This window comes from Ochlerotatus camptorhynchus, unplaced genomic scaffold, assembly GCF_037179485.1.
Source record: "Ochlerotatus camptorhynchus isolate MF236.1 unplaced genomic scaffold, CSIRO-AGI_Acam_v1.1 ptg000383l, whole genome shotgun sequence".
In the NCBI taxonomy this organism is placed as follows: Eukaryota; Metazoa; Arthropoda; class Insecta; order Diptera; family Culicidae; genus Ochlerotatus; species Ochlerotatus camptorhynchus.
In genome coordinates this window covers 2,196,733-2,219,960 of record NW_027040870.1, presented here as the reverse complement: position 1 = coordinate 2,219,960, position 23,228 = coordinate 2,196,733, and the positions used below count along the sequence as shown (strand labels likewise).

General features: G+C 39.2%; 1 protein-coding gene across 4 annotated transcripts in view; it reads left to right on the top strand.

Annotated features, from left to right (window-relative positions):
- LOC135710455 (monocarboxylate transporter 2-like) overlaps positions 1–23,228 on the top strand; it is a 603,423-nt gene that overhangs the window by 229,319 nt on the left and 350,876 nt on the right. For 3 of the 4 annotated variants that reach the window (XM_065233041.1, XM_065233040.1, XM_065233042.1), the window contains exon 2: positions 19,472–19,925. The exons of the other annotated variant lie outside the window; for it this stretch is intronic. In XM_065233041.1, the coding sequence (XP_065089113.1) occupies positions 19,583–19,925 (343 nt within the window). In that variant the 5' untranslated portion in view covers positions 19,472–19,582. The remainder of the gene's footprint in view (positions 1–19,471; positions 19,926–23,228) is intronic. 4 annotated transcript variants of the gene reach the window in all.

Genomic DNA, 23,228 nt, shown 5'->3' with positions numbered 1-23,228 from the left:
CAGCAGTTTTGGATACATTAGTTAATTGCGCTCCGGCAAAGAGATGCTCTGGAGGTATAAAATTACCAAAGCTCATTTGTAAGTGATGATGGTAGTTTCGTGTGTGTGGTGTGATAAATTACGAGGGAATGGCAGATAAATAAATCGTTCAAATTAAGATGTTTACTTTGGGAGTAGGACTACGCTTTTGTTTTCTATTTGGGGGTACACTTTGCGAGTACCAAAAATGAACATTTCACGAAAAGTGGTCTGGTTTTGAACGATTGTAACTAGGATGTATCGTGAAAGATTTTCAATATTTTTGCATCAATCAATTGTAATTTTCCAAATTAATTCTCTTATCATCACTACATACGATTTCAAATCGGATATTTAATACTTTCTTTAAACAAAAAGCTAAACACAACTCACAATAAGGACGAGGTGGAAATCTTACCGACGCAGATGTTCTGCCAACGGACAAAGTCCAGGGTGCTATCGTAACACGGGCGGATCAGTGACGAAAAGCCAAGTCCAATGCGAGAGCCAAATTCTGACTTGGTAAGAAGTGCTAAGGCCAGAGGATTTCTCTGATTGTGCAGTCCCAAGGAGCACAATTCAAAGACTAGTCTGATGGTTGAACATGACTAGTTTATTGATCCAAAAGGTATGACTTAAATCAGGCTGGTAAAAATTAATCAATGATTAATCATTAAGGATTAAGGATAAGCATTTAGCATGAATATAAATACATTTATCACCAATCTCTTGCCATGTCACTTTAACGCTCTTGGGTCACTCGTGACTTGTCCGGGGTGAGATTTGAACTCGTGACTTTGGCGTGAGAGGTATGGATGCTAACCACTACGCTGGGGTCGCTCCCATTCGGGCCAATACGTAATAGAAATTGTTGGTAAATCATTAATCATTAATCGCTTAAAGTGAAAGTGACCTAGTGAGAAAAAAAATCAAACATAGTTTTCTCTGCGACATCACTTCAGATTGAAAAAAGCTCTGGTCATTTTGTGTGTATTATTTTACACAAAATGACCAGAGCTAGTAAGGAAAACATACTAGTTTTACGTTGAACCCTTAGTGCAACATTACTAAAGTGCAACATTACTAAAGTGCAACTTTGCCTTTATTTCTATAGCCTTACTTTATATCGGTGAGGCGCCTTGAGTATATAAATGCATTTCTCAAAATATGTATAACGACAGGGAGGAACGCGTTGAAATGGATGGAGCAGGGAATCCCAAAGTGGTCGATATACAGACTTTTTCTAGAATACTCATACTTGCCTGGAAATGTAGGCTGGAAGATCTCGTCACCGACTCCAAACACAATACTGATCTTCGACTTCGAAAGAGTAGAGTTAATAGCAGCTCGACAGCTTCGTAAGGATACCTACACAGTTCGAAAAGTACACAGATAAAAAATCTGAATTTTAATTGTGATGTAAACATTCATTCACGTAAACTTAAATTTAATTTCACACAAACGAGCAACTTGTAAACAATGTTGTTTACAAAGATGGGCTTTTGTATACAATATTTGCTACATTGCATGAATTGTGCTAGAACTTTACATGATATATAATGTAAACTTATATGATATATGACTCTCCATTTGTGTGCATCATATTGAACAGAAATTTACACTACTTTTCGAACTGTGTAGTGTAAATTTCTGTTCAATATGATGCACACAAATGGAGCGTCATATATCATATAAGTTTACATTATATATCATGTAAAGTTCTAGCACAATTCATGCAATGTAGCAAATATTGTATACAAAAGCCCATCTTTGTAAACAACATTGTTTACAAGTTGCTCGTTTGTGTGAAATTAAATTTAAGTTTACGTGAATGAATGTTTACATCACAATTAAAATTCAGAATTTTTATCTGTGTACGCCGTTTGAAAAATTTATGTAAATTTCTGCGATATATTGCTCACACGTTGTAAACGCTAGATTTAGCGTAAATTTATACGATTTTTTTTTCCTGGATTTGTTTTTCGTCGATCTTGTTTTCCGTGCTGAGCACTAATGCTACCGACGCCAGTGAAACAGCTCCCACACCCATCAACTCATGAACCGGGGACCAACGGCTTTACGTCCATTCTGAAGAAGGCGTGATTAGAGATGTTATGCCTCAGAACATCCCGGCGGCGCCGACTAGGATTAAACCCAGGTCTGCTGGGGTGAGAAAAATCACGCTTACCACTACACCACCGGCTCCGCACGATATTTAATGTAAATTTAAGCGCGATTGGGCATTAATCAGCTTGCAAACAATTTAGTAGTTTATGACGACTATAGCTTAAAATTACACGAGGGGAGATTATTAAAAATGTTTGTAGGAGACAATATCAAAGAACACGCGATCCTGCCTTGAAAATTATCTGGCGGGATTTGCAAAAACCAATTAACACTCCGAATACGGTGGGTAAAAAACTTTACGCCGACTACGAAGCCTCCGAGAAACGTGTAACGGCAAGTTTGCAATGGCACAACTTAGCCATTTCTTAATGAATTTCAAAAATTGTGGTACCTTTAGAATTCCTAGGGTTTCTAAATGATTTTGATTGCAAAAAACTTGAAAATAGAGTCGTCTACTTTTTTAAAAAGCGAAAAGAGTTGTTACACGTTTTTTTGAAAGGTGTGTTTGTAGGGTTTTGCAAGTGGCGCAAGATCTGTAATTTAGAATAATGGGCACAAATGTTCACAATTAGCCAGAATACAGTCATGGTTCCTATACATGGATCATGGAGACAACGGAACGGTCCTCGAAAAATCCGGAACATCCGTAAAAGTAGTAAATCCACGATTCTGATCCTAGAGCTCCGCGTTTTTTTATAAACATTAGGAACTGTGATGATAGAAAGAATTTGGGCTTGTGACATAAACATGAACCTGGATGTCCATAGAACCGTCCTCCAGAAGATCCGGAACATCCGTAAAAGTGATCAATCAATGAAACTGATCCTAGAGCTACGCGTTTTTCTTAACATTAGGATCTGTGATATAAGAATGAATTTGGGTCATGGACCTTGATGGCCATGAGACCGTCCTCCGGAAGATCCGGAACATCCGTGAAAGTGGTAAATCCACGATCCTGATCCTAGAGCTCCGCGTTTTTTTAAACATTAGAAACTGTGATGATAGAAAGAATTTGGGGTTGTGACATAAACATGAACCTGAACGTCCATAGGACCATCCTCCGGAAGATCCGGAACATCCGTGAAAGTGGTCAAGCAATGATAATGATCCTAGAGCTCCGCAGTTTTTGAAAAAAACACAAAGAACTGAGATGATAGAATGAATTTGGGGTCGTGACATAAACATGGACCTTGATGGGTATGGGACCGTCCTCCGAAAGATCCGGAACATCCGTGAAAGTGGAAAATTCAAGAAACTAATCCTAGAGCTCCGTGGTTTTCGTGAAAACGTTAGGAACTGCGATATTAGAATGAATTTGGGATCGTGACATAAACATGGACCCAGATGGCCATCGGACCGTCCTCCGCAAGATCCGAAAATTCCGTAAAAGTGGTCATTGTATAAAACTGACCCTAGAGCTCCACGGTTTTTTCGAAATCACTTGGAACTGTCATATATAAATTAATTTGCGGTCGTGACATAAACATGTACCTATAAGGCCATGGGACCATCCTCCGCAAGATCTAGAACATCTTTAAAAATGGTCAATCTACACCAGTTGCTTTGTTGTTCTTCAATCGACCGATCTCCTCCTCAACTTCCTGAAGATCAGGGGCCAGTAGCCTGTCGTCTTCTGCACGTGCTCCAAGGTCTGTTGACGTGCCACCTTCATTTTCTGCTGCATCAACTATGAGGTGCTCGTCACCTATCAATTTTATGGAGTGACCATTTTACGGATGTTGTTTATCTTCCGGACGACGGTCCCATGGTTATCTAGGTACATGTTTATGTCACGATCACAAATTCATTCTTTTATCACAGTTTCTAATGTTTTTGGAAAAAACTGCGGAGCTCTAGGATCAGTTTCATTGATTAACCTCTTTTACGGATGTTCTGGACTTACCAGAGGATGGCCCCATGGCCATTTGGGTCCATGTTTATGTCATGACCCCAAAATATTTCTTATATCGCAGTTCCACATGCTTTCGAAAAAACCATAGAACTCTAGGATCAGTTTCGAGGGTTGATCATTTTTAAAGATGTTCTAGATCTTGCGGAGGACGGTCCCATGGCCTTCAGGGTACATGTTCATGTCACGACTGCAAATTAATTTATATATGACAGTTCCAAGTGTTTTCGAAAAAAACCGTGGAGCTCTAGGATCAGTTCCATACATTGACCACTTTTACGGATTTTTCGGATCTTCCGGAGGACGGTCTCATGGACATCAAGGTCCATGTTTAGGTCACGCTCCCAAAATCATTCTAATATTACAGTTCCTAACGTTTTCAAGAAAACCACGGAGCTCTCGGATCAGTTTCGAGAATTTTCCACTTTCACGGATGTTCCGGATCTTCCAGAGGACGGTCTCATGGACATCAAGGTCCATGTTTAGGTCACGACCCCAAATTCATTCTATCATCTCAGTTCTTAGTGTTTTTTTTTTTTCAAAAACTGCGGAATTTTTCGGATCCTCCGGAGGACGTTCCGATGGCCATCTGGGTCCATGTTTATGTCACGATCCCAAAATCATTCTAATATCACTGTTCCTAACGTTTTCAAGAAAACCACGGAGCTTTAGGATCAGTTTCGTTAATTTTCCACTTTAACGAATGTTCCGGATCTTCCGGAGGATGGTCCTATGGACGATCAGGTTCATGTTTATGTCACAACCCCAAATTCTTTCTATCATCACAGTTCCTAATGTTTAAAAAAACGCGGAGCTCTAGGATCAGGATCGTGGATTTACCACTTTCACGGATGTTCCAGATCTTCCGGAGGACGGTCTCATGGCCATCAAGGTCCATGACCCAAATTCATTCTTATATCACAGATCCTAATGTTAAAAAAAAACACGGAGCTCTAGGATCAGTTTCATGGATTGTCCACTTTCACGGATGTTCCGGATCTTCCGGAGGACGGTCCCATGGCCATACAGGTACATGTTTATGTCACGGCCCCAAATATTTGTTTATATCACAGTTCCTAATGTTTTCAAAAAAACCGCAGAGCTCTAGGATCAGGATCATGGATTGACCATTTTTACGGATGTTCCGGATTTTTCGAGGACCGTTCTGTTGTCTCTAGGATCCATATATAGGAACCATGACTGTATTCTGGCTAATTGTGAACATTTGTGCCCATTATTCTAAATTACAGATCTTGCGCCACTTGCAAAACCCTACAAACACACCTTTAAAAAAAACGTGTAACAACTCTTTTCACTTTTTAAAAAAGTAGACGACTCTATTTTCAAGTTTTTTGCAATCAAAATCATTTAGAAACCCTAGGAATTCTAAAGGTACCAAAATTTTTGAAATTCATTAAGAAATGGCTAAGTTGTGCTATTGCAAACTTGCCATTACACGTTTTTCGGAGGCATCGTATTCGGAATGTTAAAAAGCGATTATCTGCCCTGAGGAACAAAACTTTTGAAAATAATGTTTCTAAGTTAGACCCGAGTTCCAAACCCTTTTTGAAACTCACAAAATTTTTGAAAAAACCTCAAAAGCCTATTCCAGTGCTTAAAGAAGGTGGTAAAATTTTGATCAAAAAAATTTGGAAACTTGCTAAGCAATTCGAGAGTTCCCATAATATCAGTTTGGGTCTTACTAGTCCTATTGAGAATCAGGTTGCTCGGGATTATCTGAATATTTTCTCTCGGGAAAATATTTTTGATGATTCCTGGGGGACTGATTTGGACGAAGCAAGGTCTATAATTGAAAAGTTTCATAATATGAAAGCTCCAGGTGATGATGGAATGTTCTATATCCTCATCAAAAAATTCCCAGAGGGTACCTTATTTCCATTTGGCATACTTTCCTGATAAATGGAAAAATGCAAAAGCTGTTCCATTTTTGAAGCCGGATAAAAATCCAGCTGAAGCCTCTAGCTACCGTCCAATAAGTTTGCTTTCTTCAATAAGTAAACTTTTTGAAAAGATAATTTTAAATAGAATGATGCTTAACTCAATTTTTGCAGATGAGCAGTTTGGATTTCGCCATGGGCATTCAACTACTCATCAACTCTTAAGAGTTACCAATTTAATTCGTTCAAACAAATTTGAAGGCCACTCAACTGGAGTTGCTATTCTAGACATAGAAAAAGCGTTCGACAGTGTTTGGGATGAAGGTTTGATTGCTAAATTGAAAAAGTTTAATTTTCCACTTCATATTATGAAATTAGTTCAAAATTATTTAACTGACAGAACTCTGCAGGTAAATTATCAAAATTCCAAATCTAATCGACTACCTGTTAGAGCAGGAGTTCCTCAGGGTAGCATTCTTGGGCCTATATTGTATAACATTTTTACTTCGGACCTCCCTGATTTGCCTCAGGGTTGACACAAATCTTTGTTCGCTGATGACACAGGCATTTCCGCTAAAGGAAGAAGTCTTCGTGTTATTTGCAGCAGCCCTCACTTAGCAAGTGACGATGACGATGAAGACGCTTTTTACGCGCAGCTGGAACGGGAATACGACAGCTGCCCAAGCCATGACGTCAAAATCGTCATCGGTGATCTTAATGCTCAGGTCGGCCAGGAGGAGGAATTCAGACCGGTTATAGGAAAGTTCAGCGCTCACCAGCTAACGAACGCCAACGGCCTTAGACTCATCGATTTCGCCGCCTCTAAGAACATGGCCATACGTAGTACCTACTTCCAGCATAGCATCCCATATCGGTACACCTGGAGATCACCGCAGCAGACAGAATCGCAAATCGACCACGTTTTGATCGACGGAAGGCACTTCTCGGACATTATCGGCGTCAGGACCTATTGCGACGCAAATATCGATTCGGACCACTACCACTATGCCCAAGTAGCATTTCTTGTTTTATTGCACTCTATTAGTGGTTTTTTAGATCAATTTTATAAAACCGTCAATAAAATTAATATCTCCAGCACAACCTTTTGATAACCGCTATAAGATTGTAAAAAAGCCCCATACTCTACAAAAGGTTCTCATAGCCTCTTTAAGAGTAATATTGTATCCAAGCAGTTTTATTACGCTTTGGTGAAAATCAGTTATAAATCCAATTTAATTTTTATTGCATCATAGCAACCGCCATAAATTAGCTTGTTGTTGTTCTGTTCTGCTGAAAAAAAAATTCCATATGGTAATCTTTAGCTGTAAAAATAGGTTTGAGTGTTGGTGTCAGGATCACCATGCAATCAATTTTGTTTCATGGCGACATTAGTGAAAATCTTGAAGAAAATATATGCCTTTTTAGAAGTTCCAGAACATATGCGCTTGAAATTTTATCGTGTATATTGGGATAATATGAGCGCTAAATAAATGCGCCTCAAAAATAATTCAAGTTAACAAAAAATATTGTTTTAGAAATCAAATTAATTTGATGGAATCATCTAAATTTTACAGAAAATAGATCTCAATAAATGAATTCATACCAATGCACACTGGAAATCAGTTCGGATCTCTAATTTAGCCATTATTTTAATGAAATTTCTTGGATTTTATTCCAAGGATAATGGGATTTTCAAAATGACAATATGGCGACAGAGGACAGAAGGCAAGAAAAACACCAAGCGCAATTTCTTAAAATGTCTAATTCTTACTTTTTTTTTGCTTCATTAGAGAGATTTTTCCTAATGCTTACATTGGATGGAAGCAGAACAGAAAAGCATAATGCATGATCTTATTTCGAGCACTATTTTCTTTTTACAAGAGCAATTGAATTTCATGATAAAAATTTTGTTGATTTTCTTTGCGCTCCGCTTGAAAGTACCGGAAAGTTTTGATTCTTTTCTATGTTGTAAAAATAAACCGCCCATTTACACTTCTCACAAGTTGCAACTGAATGCTTGTAATTGTTTTTAAATAACTGTTTCATGGCCAACTAGTTTTATTGCGTTTACTTATATAGCAAGAAAAGGATTTATTTTTGGGTTTTATAAGAGCAATTCATATTGCTTTTTTTATACTTCAAGGCAATCATAAAACCTTTCATAAGTGAAAATAGCATAAGCATCAGCTGGTTTTTTTATTAGCTTTATAGGAGTTTTGTAGATAGCTATGAGAATGTTCCATGACTTGCATTGTATATGACCATCATAAAGCTGTGGGTAATAGTTGCAGCTGCAATAAAACCTTTATAAATTTTGAATATAGCCAAGCAGCTCTAGATTTGTTACTTGGGTGGTCAAGGTGCACCAAAAACTTTCCGTTGCCAACAATATTCGTTACCGACGCCCGCCACGGTACAATCTGGAGCGACTGAAGCTGCCCAAAGTCACAACTGAGTACGTGCAATGCCTCGACGCAGCGTTGCCGGATGAGGGAGAGCTCACCAAAGCCCCTCTTGAGGACTGCTGGAGCAACGTAAAAGCAGCCATTAACAGCGCTGCTGAAGGCGCCGTTAGGTTCGTGGAGCAGAATCGACGGAACGATTGGTTCGACGAAGACTTTCAGACGGTTTTGGACGAGAAGAACGCAGCGTGGGTGGCGATGCTGCAGCAAGGAACCTGTCATAATGTGAAGCGATATAAACAGAAGCGAAGGCAGCAAACCCATCTTTTCCGGGATAAGAAGCGCCGCCTGCAAGAGCTGGAGTGCGAAGAAATGGAGCAGCTGTATCGTTCTCAAGAAACACGCAAGTTCTACAAGAAACTGAACGCATCCCGCCAAGGCTTTGTGCCGCGAGCCGAAATGTGTCAGGATAAGAAAGGGGGTATCTTAACGGACGGACGTGAGGTGATTGAAAGCTGGAAGCAGCAATACGATGAACATCTGAACGGCGCAGAGGCGGAGGACCAAGGCTGCAGGAGTAATGGCTTCGTCGGTACAGCGGATGAGGAAGACATGTCAGCTCCCACGATAGGTGAACTTAAGGATGCTATCCGACAGCTTAAGAACAACAAAGCAGCTGGGAAAGATGGCCACTTGTCTGCATCGACTGATAGTCAGGATCTGGGATACAGAAAAGCTACCGGAGGAGTGGAAAGAGGGAGTAATATGCCCAGTATATAAAAAGGCGACAAACTAGAATGTGAGAACTATCGAGCGATCAGTAACGCGGCCTGCAAAGTGCTTTTCCAGATCATCTTTCGCCGTTTATCGCCGCTAGCAAGCAGATTTGTGGAAAGCTATCAAGCCGGTTTTGTGGACGGACGATTGACAACGGACCAAATCTTTACTTTGCAGCAGATCCTCCAAAAGTGTCGTGAATTTCAAGTCCCTACGCATCACCTATTCATCAATTTCAAGGCCGCTTATGATACTATTGACTGTGAAGAGCTATGGAAGATTATGGACGAGAACGGTTTTCCCGGGAAGCTGACCAGACTGATCAGGGCTACGATGGATGGTGTACAGTGCTGCGTGAAGATATCGGGTGCGTTATCGGACTCGTTAGAAACTCGCAAAGGACTTCGACAAGGCGATGGTCTTTCATGTCTCCTGTTCAACATTGCGCTAGAAGGTGTTATGAAACGTGGTGGCTTTAACATGCGGGGCACGATCTTCAATAAGTCCAGCCAGTTCATCTGCTTCGCTGACGACGTGGACATTGTCGGAAGAACGTTTCAAGCCGTGGCGGAGCAGTACACCAGGCTGAAACGTGAAGCAGAGAAGGTTGGATTAAAGGCGAATACGTCGAAGACAAAGTACCTGTTGGCTGGAGAAACCGAGCGGGATAGGGCTCGCATAGGCAGAAGCGTGACAATCTACGGAGATAAGTTCGAGGTGGTGGATGAATTTGTATACCTCGGATCATTGGTGACGTCGGATAACAACTGTAGCAGAGAAATTTGTCGGCGTATTATTGCCGGAAGTCGTGCTTACTACGGACTCCACAAGACCCTGAGGTCGGATAAACTTCACCTCCGTACTAAATGTACCATGTACAAGACGCTGATAAGACCGGTAGTTCTCTACGGGCACGAGACATGGACGATGCTCGAGGAGGACCTGCAAGCACTGGGTGTTTTCGAACGAAGAGTGCTTAGGACCATATTTAGCGGGGTATGTGAGAACGGTGTATGAAGGCAACTCTATGGCGAACCCTGTATACAGAAAGTTGTGAAAGCTGGACGGGTAGGATGGGTGGGACACGTTTTAAGAATGCCGGACAACAATCCCGCAAAAATGGTGTTTGCCTCGAATCCGGCCGGTACAAGACGAAGAGGAACACAGCGAGCAAGGTGGTTAGACCAAATGGAGCAGGATCTTGGAAGTGTGGGACGGTCAAGACATTGGAGACAAGCAGCCACGGACCGAGTGAATTGGCGTAACATTGTGATGCAGGTGCAATCCTGAGAGATGTCGGACCAGGATAAGTAAGTAAGTAAGTCAGTAGCCGCAATATGTCTTTATATTTTTCTTTGAAAAATTAGGCATTTTAACACAACATATCAAATAATCAGCAATGTTTTTTTTCTCGTTTTTGAGTTATATTTTGGTTTTTTTGCTCAATGCGTCTATGCGACTAGATTACCATGCGTTTCCATTGATTTATAGCTACTGTAACATGGTCACGAAACAAATACAATCAATGTTGTTCAATGAAAAATCTCAATTGTGTAATTTCATTGTGCTTTTCACATACCTTTCAATTGATATTTTTATCTTTAAAATCTGCCAAAAAGTTATGATTTTTTGAAATCATAACCATTTTAACATGGAAATGGTCACCCTAATGCCAATCCGGGTCTAATATTTTGCGATAATAAACAAAACTACCAATTTTCACGAAATTATGAGAACCACTACATCGTTTTGCTATGAAATGGCTGATATGCGATAAGCAATAAGCTTGAAATGCGAAGAAGAAGAACAAGAAGAACCTGTCAAACCACCTACGTTCAACTTAAATCCAACATGTCTTCGATTTTAACGTTCTGCTACGCTAGCAAAATTACTCACATTCTAATAGAAAATTTCTATGAAATATTAGGCTTAATATTAATATGCTCACACAAAACTAGATATCGGAACAAAACACCTAAAGATTATGTGTAATATAGACAGTATGTGGTCACATATAGAGATGATATGTGCAAGTGTGAATTATGTGTCTAGCATATATAAACTATGCCATGAATCTAATTGCAAAATTCTACGTGAGGAACACATAGAAACAATCATTGACTTTTCTCAGTGTACCTATGGGACTTGAGGGTTTGGCAAAGGCATTTTCTGAATCAATGGAAAAATTAAGAGGTTGCTTTGATATTCCATCAACAAGAAGATTTCAAAACGCGGCTCTGTAATAGCGTAGCTGTCAGTTTGCACGAGAACAGTAGATCAGTGCGGATTTCTAGATAGAGCTGGAATTAGGGCGTAACAGCTTTTGTAAAAAATGACTTCTCTCGATGATTTCTTGGAAGTCATGGCTCGCCATGGCAAATCGACATCACCATCGAGCAGAGGAAGACTTCTCCTACCCGATGGATATGTTGGTTTGTGTAGGCGTGCCTTAAATTCCAAGAAATCAACAAGAGAAGTAATTGTTTACAAAGTCTGTTACGCCCTAATTCTAGCTCTATCTAGATTTTTTTTTATGAAAAGTTCCACCGGCCGGATCAAGAATCAACTACACAACACACTAGAATGACGGATTTGTGTAGTTCCTCCTTGGAGTTTTCGAAACTAATTATCCAAAAATTCGTTTAGCTATTCCATCTGGATTTCTCCAAAAATCCACACCGCAAAAATGTGAAACAAAATCGCCACATCCTTATTAATAAGACTTTCTGGAGGTATCAATTACTCCCAAAAGTTTACCAAAGACAGGTTTGAATGTTCAAGTTACGAATAATTGAATAGCTAACTATCTTCTTGATGCAGAAAAACAACAGCATTAAAATGCACCTGCCTTGCCCGAAACCCAATTAAGATCACACTTCCATGACATTTCCAAGCCACAGATTGTTCCCACTATTCGGCTTCGAGGGTGCTCCGGAATTCAAGAGGCCAATCACTCGGCGCTCAATTTCACTCTACTTGAGTCCTAAGTGAACACACTTCTCAACTACCTTGGCAACAATCACACTGAAGCGATGACCGGCGCCAGTGGCACTCGAATTCTGCGGATCGAAACGGACAAGGGGCACAAAAACCATCATCTACAAATTAATTGCACTTTCAATTCAATTTCAAGATTGTTTATTATTGGAGAACCAATCGGAAACGTGATGTACGGAATACTTTATTCGCACCAACGTCATTATCGGACTAATTGCTGGATCGATTTAAACAAGAGCAGCAGCCAGCAGCTTGTTTTCGCTCCCTACGAAAATGTTAAGTAATCTTTTTGATAAACGACCGACGCTGATCGATCGGAAAGTGATTTGTAAAGGGTAAAAAAATGTTCCTTCCTTTTAAATACATCTCCGTGAATCGGACCGCCATCCATTGTGGTCATGCCTTTTGAAATTTATAATGAATAAATTATCATAAATTTAACGCTAATTGACAAATAAATTCAGTACTCTTATCAACTGCGACCCGTTGATCGGATTTTAAATACGTAATGGAGCCATATGAAAAACAGTAAAGTCATTTTTGAGATCAATCTGACAGCCAATATTTTAAAAGACATTATCATCATAAGCGAGCAGCTTGGAAACAGGTGACGCGTTGTGAATCGAGACGAACCAGATAGGAAACTTATACCGATCGAATTTAATATAAACATCACAAACTGTCTATATGGATCCATATGTTGAAAGCCACGGAGTGAAATTAGCACATAATAGTAATAATCTAAATGGAAATGCTATGTTATTGGATTAGCTAATGCATACAAAGTGCGAAAAATGTATCCCCAGTATTTGGCTAATGCAGATTGGAAAATCACCCACCGACTACATTTCTAGTTTTGTGAGATTTGTCGAGCTCATTCGGGCATGAGGTTGTTTTCCATCAACAAACAAATAGCATTCGTAATAATTGTGTCATTATACGATTGGTAGACATAGACATTCTTGAATGACCGTAGCGCAGAAAATATTATGACTTCATCGGGTAATACTACTGCCTTTGCTCCATATTGTATCAATAATGATCACTCGTAGCTCTTTACGACTTCCTCGTTTATCGCCGAGATCTGTTGGTTGAGATTTTTTATCAACGAGGGTGTAGACGACCCCATATGATAAAATAAAATAAACCGCACAAGCAACACATGGTACTTGGAGGAAGCAATATCACGTTTATCAGTGAAGAGATTCTTCAATTACTCCGAGGAAACTTTTTCTTCGTCTATAATTTCAGCAGCTCATCAAAGCAATCCTACCTCGAGTTGAGCAATCGAGTAAATAACATCAGTGCATTTCCATTCAATTTCGATTGCTTAGATTGATTCCCGTACGGAGTGCGTTTCATTCGTCAAGAGCCCTCCCACATGGTTTGAAACCCTGGAAATGAAAACCAAGGGTAAAACTTTCCCGCCATCCATTAGCAATTTTCTCATCTAATAAATTTTTACTCCCACGCACATTCTGGTTGAGAAGCTTTACACCTTAAAGAGCATTGGAAGGACCGCATGGGGCAGTAAGTTTCTAATGGTCCTGATTGACGGGTATCCTATGACGGCGACGGAGACGAGAAAAGAAAATGGAAGCCGGAATTCCTTTCCGTTGCTTTGTGGTGTGACTTTCGACTATTAATGACTTGTGCTTCGTCCTCCACGCGAACACACAGCAAAATTAAAGCGGTCAGTTGAATAATGAGCACCGATAGCATTAAGTAGCTAAAATTATATTTAAGGCGCAAGGATACGTGAATTATTTTTCAAAAAATCAAAAGTGGCTTCTAAGTCGAAATGTTGGCAACGAAAATATATTAACAGTGTTTTTTTTTCGGATCGACGTTCAATTTTCTCGTCGTTCAAATCTCGTAAATCAATCCTAGGGATAGGCGGGCATACTGAGCACTTTAAGCATTTTGTCATTTATCTAATTACGTAAACAATGTAATAGTGCATGTCAATCGTCCAATCTTCATACCGACTTTAATTATCAAGAACCTACACTCAAAGATAAATTAAATCAAAAAAGCTTAAAAAGTATGCAGTTTCCCGCTTCACCTTATTGAGTCCGAGCCATGATTACTTCGGCACTAGTCATGCATGATTAAATTCGAAATAATCTTTCCGGTATTAAATTTAATTCTTTTTCAATACTGATATATAAGCAAAAAAGATTAAAATTCAATAAAATTATTAAAATAGAATCAAAAATGATTAAAATTTATTCAAGAAAAGATAATCTACAATCTAGTCAACCATAATTAAACTGGGATTAATATCAGATGCTTATTTTTTAGAAAGAGAGGATTAATGTTTAATCATTCGATATGATTAAACTGAGTTTAATGTCAAATTGATTAAATTTCAAGCAAAATGGGAATACTTCAATTTATCAGTGTATGGGTGAGACAAGTTTACTCTGAGTTGCTCGATTCATCGATTTTTTTTGTCTGTTGACTCCTCAGTTTTTTTCCAAGCAAAGTAAGCCGAAGTGTCGCCTTAAACTCGGCCTAAAACTTTGACTTGAATATTACGGAAGAACCTGTGCCGGTGTCTGCGGTGGAAGAAAAATACTGGTGCGTGACCAACCTTATTGATGTTGATTATTCCGTGACGGAAGTGCTACCAAGAACCAGCGTCTCAAGAATAAAAAAAAATTGCTCGAAAGGGTTAGTACCGTAGAAAAGCTGAACACTTTACCTACATGGCTCCAATCTTAGACAGTAAAAGAAGCGGAAAGCGGAAGAAGTGGATTTTTTGTTACATCATCGGAAACGATTCCCGTTTTCCATCGCAACCGATGGAATAATCAGATTAAAGACACCCGGTCCACCTCGGGGTGAATATAAATTGGGAAGTTTCGTATGCCATCGCTGGACAATGTCATATTGGAGTAGGGCTTCTGGGTCTCGAAAAAATCGATTTTGTCTTTCGATCTTTTCGATCTTAAAAAAAATAGGTGTTCATTTTTTTAAGTGTATTTACATTGTAAAAACGTTTAATCTCACCCCAGACTGCGTGGTAATTTTAACGTGCATAACATCAACATCGGCATCGCTCCCTATGTTATTGGTTGTATAACAATGAAGTCACTATTTTAGTTTCCAATATTTACAAATATAACAACATTTGATGGTTTGCTCTACCTTCTTCCTTAGCTCATTGCTCCTTGCTGTCCGTTTTTCTCAAAAATGATTAAACTTAAACCATAAGTGTCATTGTTTCTCCGTGTCCTTTGTTAGTAACCGAACTGAATAGACACACACAATGATATTGAGCAAGTGTGACGTTCATTTCCTCTTTTTTTTTCGTTTGCTTGTTGCCTTGCACGCATTTTATTCAAAGAATAATTTCTGGCCGGTGTTTTAATTGAATATTATAAAGGAAAGAATTTCTTGGGGTACCAACGTTAACAAGCGTACTAAAAAAATCATAAGATCGATCAACCAAAGATCGATTCTTTGGTACAGATTTAATCAGTGGATCGATTCTAGAGCCAAATATAAGATCGATCTTTCTCTGAAGATCGCCCAATCCTAGTATGATAATGGAACTGTACACAGAGAAAAAAAAAATACTCTAAATTTAAGTTCTTTTTTACTTAATTTTGGTTAATTTTGAGTTTTGCATCCCACTCTCACTTTCCGTTATTGTCAAAAACGGAACGAGAGATTCGACTTTCTCATGACTATTGTTCAATAAAGGGGCGACCCCGGCGTAGTGGTTAGCAACCATACCTCTCACGCCAAAGTCACGAGTTCAAATCTCACCCTCGGACAAGTCACGAATGACCCAAAAGCGTTAAAGTGACTATTATGAAAAAAAAAATATTGTTCAATAAGGTAGTAGTGAGTATATGAGATATTCTCAAATTTGAGTCAATTGAACTTAATTTTTGGTAGAAAATACTCACGAGTAAGTAATTATTTTTGCCGAAGTCAACTGTAAGCTAATATAACCGGTTTACTGGAAATTAGCTTATTGAACGGAACATGAGAGATGAGTGAAAAGAACTTAATTTTGGGTAATTTTTCGGTTCCGTGTAGGAAGGCGACTATATCAAAGAAGAATACTAAGATGAAACAGTCGGAGGAAAAACTTTCTATATTAGTGTCCTCTTTCACGGTCCCTTTCATCCAATCAATATGTATGTGGTTTTGCTGCCCCCTCGAGAGAGATGAAATTTTGCGCTCGTTTTTATCAAAACAATCACACCAAAATCAGAGATGTACGTTTTTTTTAATTACTCGATTTACAACTAATCGATTATTTTTCTTTTGCTGTGCTGTCATTTTTCCACCAATGAGAGCGCAGCACATGTTTGAAACGGTGGCTGATGATCATCTGGAGAAGTTAATGCTTATATCGGCATGATATAACCGATTACAAATATTTTACTTTTCGGTTCGTTAATCGATTAATCGATTATTCTAATGAAAATCGGCCATCACTAGATGAATGTGAAACGTCATTCAAGAGCAAATTTTCATTATGTCGTAAGTAACATTCGCACCAATCCGAGAAAAATAAAGTTTTGTTTTGATGACCGAAAAGTTATTCCTATTTCCAAGTAAACACATTTAATCTCATAGTGATAGCAATGTTTCACATATTTAGCAGGGTTTTAATCATACAAATGCAAACCGCTAGCTTTCATGCTAAAAAATACTGGTTTTTGAGTCAAAAGTTATTATACGTCGTTTGGTGGCCCCTATTGTTACTTAAGTCAAAGTGTATTTACCAGGATATTCGGGAGAATTATCAATTACGTCTCCTTACGTGCAGCCCATTCATCATTTTAGGACCACCGAAATCATCTTAGCAACAAACAGTTCGATTTATTCACTTTAATAATGCGAAAGCGAAACGACGAAAGTACACTTTTCACGGGTTTCTCAGTGCTGTTACTTAAGTCAAAAGGCATCTCCATAGAAATTGGGTGACTTAAGTAACATCGAAAACTATTTTGATCGGAAGGTGATTACGTCAAAAAGCAATTTGACTGGCAAATAAATTTAAAAATGGGATTTGATCCTATATTCGGACAGTATATAGTGTAATAGCAGGAGAATCGATTGACACTGATAGCTCGACTTTGTTTACCTTTGTTACATTCGACGTAATGAAAATTTGCTCTTGAATTTCAAATATAAGGGTCGTTCATAAATACTGATACAATTTGAAAGTGACCGAGCTAATCACAAATTACGTCTCCACGGTACCTGAAATAAACACGAGAGCTGACCGGTTGGCTATATCTCGCGAATTGAAAATTTTGAAATTTAAGTGCTGTGGATTTTTTGTAAAAATGCTTCATTTTTGTTTTGTTTTTTTTTTTTTTTTTTCTTTGCATAGAGTAGTTGATGTGAAAATCGACTGCATCACCCACCGCACTACTCGGAGAGTTCCTTTGTACATATGTGAGGATTTGAATGATCGCCGTAATACTCGACCATGGTCTTCGCTGGATTCTTATCCATTACTAACTATTTTTTTTCCTTGTTTCAAGACATCCTCAGTGGACAAAACCGAGTCTTGTCACTATCAACAAGGCATAAAAAGTAACAAGGACTTAGATGTGTTCCTTTGATTACTGAAAAATCCTGTTCCCCTTTGAAGTAATCACCCTCGGACTGGAAATCGGTGGCAACGTCGTAAACGTGGTAAATCCAGCCGTAACGTGGTAAATCCAGCTGGATTTAGTGAAACTGACTGCGTAGTTTTAAAAAGAGTTCGTGGATCTTTCGGAACACACAAAAAGACCTGTAATTCGTGATTCAATAAGTTTGAAAAGTCCATTAATGGTTGCTTTACAGTACTTTATTGAAACTCAAACTTCAAAGTTACAGCATTAGATGGTTACATTTCTCCAATTCGAACGAAACCTCGAACCTTCCTCTTGATGGAGCCCATCAGTGCCCGCACAGTGGAAACGGACACGGAATCAGCGCATTTCTTCCATTTTGCCCGCATTTGCTGGATGTCCTTGACTGCCCCGCCGCTTCGTCAAAGTCGCTGCTTTGAAATTGCCCAGTATTTTTCGATTGGTCGAAATTCCGGGCAATTCGGAGGATTCATTAGCTTGGGGACAAAATCGATCTTGTTGGCTGCATACCACTCCAGAATACCATGGAGTAGTGGCAGCTGGCCCCTATGCTTGCGGATAAACAGCTATACATGCTTTTTCAGAGATTCTTCGATGTAAACTTGGGATGTCATCGTCGAGTATGTGACGAATGGTTCCGTTTTTAGGCCACAACTGCAAATCGCTTGCCAAATCATGGCCTTCTTCGCGAACTTGTCGGCAAACACGAACTTGAATCTTCCCGGCACATCCCCACGGCCAGTCACGATGTAAAACTTTTGACCGGTAAGCTGCTTAAAATCGAGTTTGACGTATGTTTCGTCATCGATCAAAGGTCTTGTGTTTCGTAAAAACACGATCGTACAAGAGCCTTGTACACTTTTTTGCCATGGAATTCTGCTTCATGTGCCGGTTCGGATGTTTACTGACTTTGTATGTCAAGTTTGTCAAGTTTGAAAGTTGGCGTTTTACCTTCTGGCCACATCTCGGATCGAAAGACCGGGGTTGGCTTTAACGCCCCTCAAGACCTTGCTGCACAGCTGACGATCCGTGGTTCTACACTCTTTCCACACTCAGGGTTTCCTTGTAGGTTTTGAGCACTCGACAAACTGTTGTTTTCGGCATCTTCAGCACTTTAGCCAGATGTTTGTGCAAAATATTATTCCAGTTCCGAGTTCCATTTGACGTTCTGAACGCGATCGACTACTTTGATCAAACTTGTACCAGTTGTTCTCTATAGAAGTTTAAACAAACCACTGTCAAAGATTTTCGATTCCCAACGATAGAGGCGTGCTAGCGGCGAGCGAGGGGCGTACCAATTAACTTTGAGTCAGCTGAGGATAATTAAATGATCATATTTATGTGGCCTCCACGGATTAATGTTTCCAGGCCTCTACAACGGACCACTTTGGCAAGCAGTTTAAGCGTGAAATTCTACCAATGATTTCACAAAACTGGACCAACAAAGTTCTGTTTTATTTTGAAAGGCACCACTTTTGGCTAGTTTTTTCGTGGTTTTAAAATAAAAACACAAAATTTTCTTTTATTTCAAAGTTCAAGTGGTATGAAACGTCATCTTCAACAGCTCGAATGGAATGGTTAATTGCTAATCTCACTCCGAGTTCCATGAAAACCAAACTATGCAAGCCCAGAACAAACCCTCCAAGAATAGAATCACACCAAGCCCCTACAATTTGTTTTTTTTTTCTGTAGCAAGTATTACTGATACCTTATAAATTTCTACCAACCCAGATTCCAAGTGTCCTAGAGAAGAAAATCGAAACCGTCCCTGAAAGTTCACAGAGACGTGCAAATCAGTGAATGAAAGTGAATGAGCGAGGACGCAAATTAAAGTGATTCGTAATGTCTTCCCTGGTGCGAGCGCTATCGTGGCCGCTCCTGTCCCAATCGCCCGTTGGAGCCGGCGGTGCATGCGACGGTGGATCGGATGGTCAAGGCGATCGAAATGGTGCGCCCAATGGGACACACTGTAAGAAAAATGGAATGCCCCCGTCGCCAACGTTCCAGCAGCTGATGGCCGCACGGAGGTTGCTCTGCCGGCGATACTATCCCGAAGGTGGCTGGGGCTGGATAGTAGTTGTGGTTGGGATCATGGTACATACGATGACCCACGGGATACAGATGAGCTATGGGTTGCTGCTGGAGTATGTCATGCGGTATTTTGGGAAAAGTTTCACGGATACAGGTGAGTCAATTGTGATTTTTTTTTTGGCATTATTCAAAGCCTTGTTCTGAAGCAGCAATGTAAGTATTTTCTACTATCGTTACCATTAATCATAACACATTGGTCGACCCGCATTAGCGCATGTATGGAAAAACTGAGGACATTTTTCTCCATGTATCTATCCTTATGGCAACTCATTCTGATCAATCAGAGAGGATACGCAGGTCATGGGCCCAGAAAATTATTCCGATTAGGGATCGATAAAAAATGACCAAAATCCGGCGAAAGGCACGGGACCAGCCAGCCGGCCGGCACACGTTCTCTATAAGTAATCCAGGCCCCCAACAGGCAATCACACAAGATGAGCCAAAAATTACTTTCTGCTGATATCACTTTCATCAATCATTCCGGCTGAACGAAGGCCCTTTCGCTTCTCTTTCATGGCTGACATTACGCACTTAACCTTCGCACCAAACCGTTCCGGGTATGCGATCCAGGGAGCCATTGATTCGGGTTGTGGTCCTCCGGCACGCAAAAACGAAAGCTTCTTCGTAGCTCGCAAGATGTATCAGTTTTTCTGCCTGTTTGCAAGTAAAAATAACACTTAACTTGTGAATGAAAAAAAAAATCCTCTTTATCGTTGTAATCCGATTGTCGGGCAATTGTGCTGCAGATGCAAAACTTTGCTGTCTTTTAATGAAACTGGAGCAGTGGATTATTTTTTGATGAATACACGCTGAGTGACAAATTTCCAAAAACCAATCTCCAACCAAATGGAAAAGGTAGAATGTAAAATTAAAAAAGACCAGTCACCCGAAACGAAGGGATTAAAAATATCCAATTCATTAAGCACATCAACTGCATCCGCCCGAGACGACAGTACCAATAATGTGGTGAAGAATGAAAAACTGCAGTCCGGTTGTAGTCCGTTCGACGCTGTAGTACATGTCGACCGGCGTTGAAGAGGGGAAAAAGTGCCAGCAGTCAAAATCTTGTACAAAAATTAAAATAACATGTCATGAGTACACGGTCCGATTTGAATTATTCGAAGCAACAAAAAAAGAAATAACAGCAGTCGAGGATTGATGTAAACCGGGTATGAAAGTTGTTGAAATATGAGTCAGGTAAAAGATGTACAATCATAATCCTGATCGATGGAACATGACAGTAAAAACTTTAAACCCAACGAAGGTGACAAGCTCCTCTTTTTTTCTTTGCATTTGGAAGGCAAAATTGCAAAAGAGTTCTTTTCTATAATATGGTTCCAATCGCAGATGGTGATGGTTTTAGACAATTTTGTTATTAAGCCACATACATTATGTAAAACAAATGTATCCACCCCAACTGCTAATTTGTAATTTTCTTGTTTTTCTGTTACAAACTTAGTAGTTAAGATGCATATTTAGAAACGAATTGTTAAATTTTAAGAAGTTATCATTTTACCTCGAATTAACTAATAGACTGACAAAATTTCAAGGCTGCGAAATGCGTGTCGATGTATGGTTGACATCCCAAGTAATAATTTTGGTTTTAAAAGTATGCCACCTAGTATGGAATCCATACATTTCCATACACGAAGAACGCATAGAATCTGTCCAAAAACAATTCCTTTTATATGCTTTACGTAAATTGAATTGGACTGCATTTCCATTACCATCTTATGAAGCGCACTGCATGCTCATCAATATACAAACACTTAAGGAGCGCCGCCAATTTGCAATGCTTTTCTTCATCAACGACATTATTTCAATGCGCATAGATTCGGCAGAAATTCTCGCACAATTAAATTTTTACACACCTTGTCGATATCTTAGAACACGGAATTTATTTTCAGAAACATCGTACAGAGCAAACTATGCAAAAAATAGCCCAATCAATCGAATGATGCGCCTATATAATTTGCATTGCGGAACTATTGACATCACTATGTCCAAGCAGCAAATAAAAACAAAGCTAAAACAGAATAGAATTAATGCATAGTATGTAAGTAAACATTGTAATAATCATTGTATGTAGTCTACACTGGCTTGACGAAATGGAAATAAATAATGCCTTACTTGCAATATTTTGTGTAAAGATATGGAGTTTTTCCGACATGTTGAATCAATTGTGCTAATTCAAAAGGCTTTTTCCCATCCCATATTTCATTAGGACTTGAAGTCAGATGGATTTATAATGAATAAATAGTTTAATATATACCTCAATATAACGTTACTCGAAACAATTCCTGAGATCGTAAAAATGTGTTATTGCTTTATTTTAATTAATTTTGGAAGTATCTATAATGTAACTTCGATATAACCAAACGAAACGAAAATATAAGTTACGTTGAGGTATGATTATTTCTTAATATTTGAAAGGAATATACCATCAACATAAAGATTATTCTGTTGGATATCCAGAAAATCACAAAAAAAAAACACCAATCACTTTTTAAAGAAATGATTCTAGTGCTCTCCGAGTGTTTATAAAATGAATTCAATTCTGATTAAAGTGGAGCTATCTCAGAATCATACTGATTGGATCACCCGGTTGTCTTAAAACACCCCTCCAGATATCTGGATTCACCGGAGAACTGGTTTTCCGAAGACATGGCGTTTTTTTACAAAATGTTTTGGATCCTCAACATTTTGAAAATATATCAGCATGTACATTAAGGTGGTTCACGTATGTCTGTGTTGGTGATCATCACTCCCATTTGCTCTGTCAATCTGTACTGATGTCTCCAAAAACAGAGTCAAATTCGAATGAATTTTGATAAAAATGAAGGTAACAATATACCTCATGGTATACATATTATTAAAAGAGACAGCAACAACAATTCAGATACCCAAAGAACTGTTTTACAGCAACCTGGTAGCAGAATCGATCAAGTTTTGGCATATTTCCACTATGCTTAAGATTGTATACAATTTAGCAGAAATTGTGTTCTCCTAGTCAAGCTTTAGGAATTGACTATTTATCCGGTGATTCCAGATATAGAGGTCAGTTTTATAGCAACCTGGTAGCAGAATCGATATAGTGATGACATATTTACTCTATGTTCATGATTATATACAACTTAGAAAAATCACGGATCTATAGGTCTACTTTCAGGAATTTACAATTTTACCGGTGATTCCGGATACCCATAGGACCATTTCCTGGTCACCCGGTATCAGAATTGATATGGTGATGGCATATTTCCTCTATGCTCATGATTGTATACAATGTAGGGAAAATCGCGCATCTTTCAGGAATTGACCATTTTCCCGGTTAATCCGAATTTTCGCAAAGCCACCTCTCACGGGTTGTCCCGTCCCGACTGGCCAAACACAGGTCCAA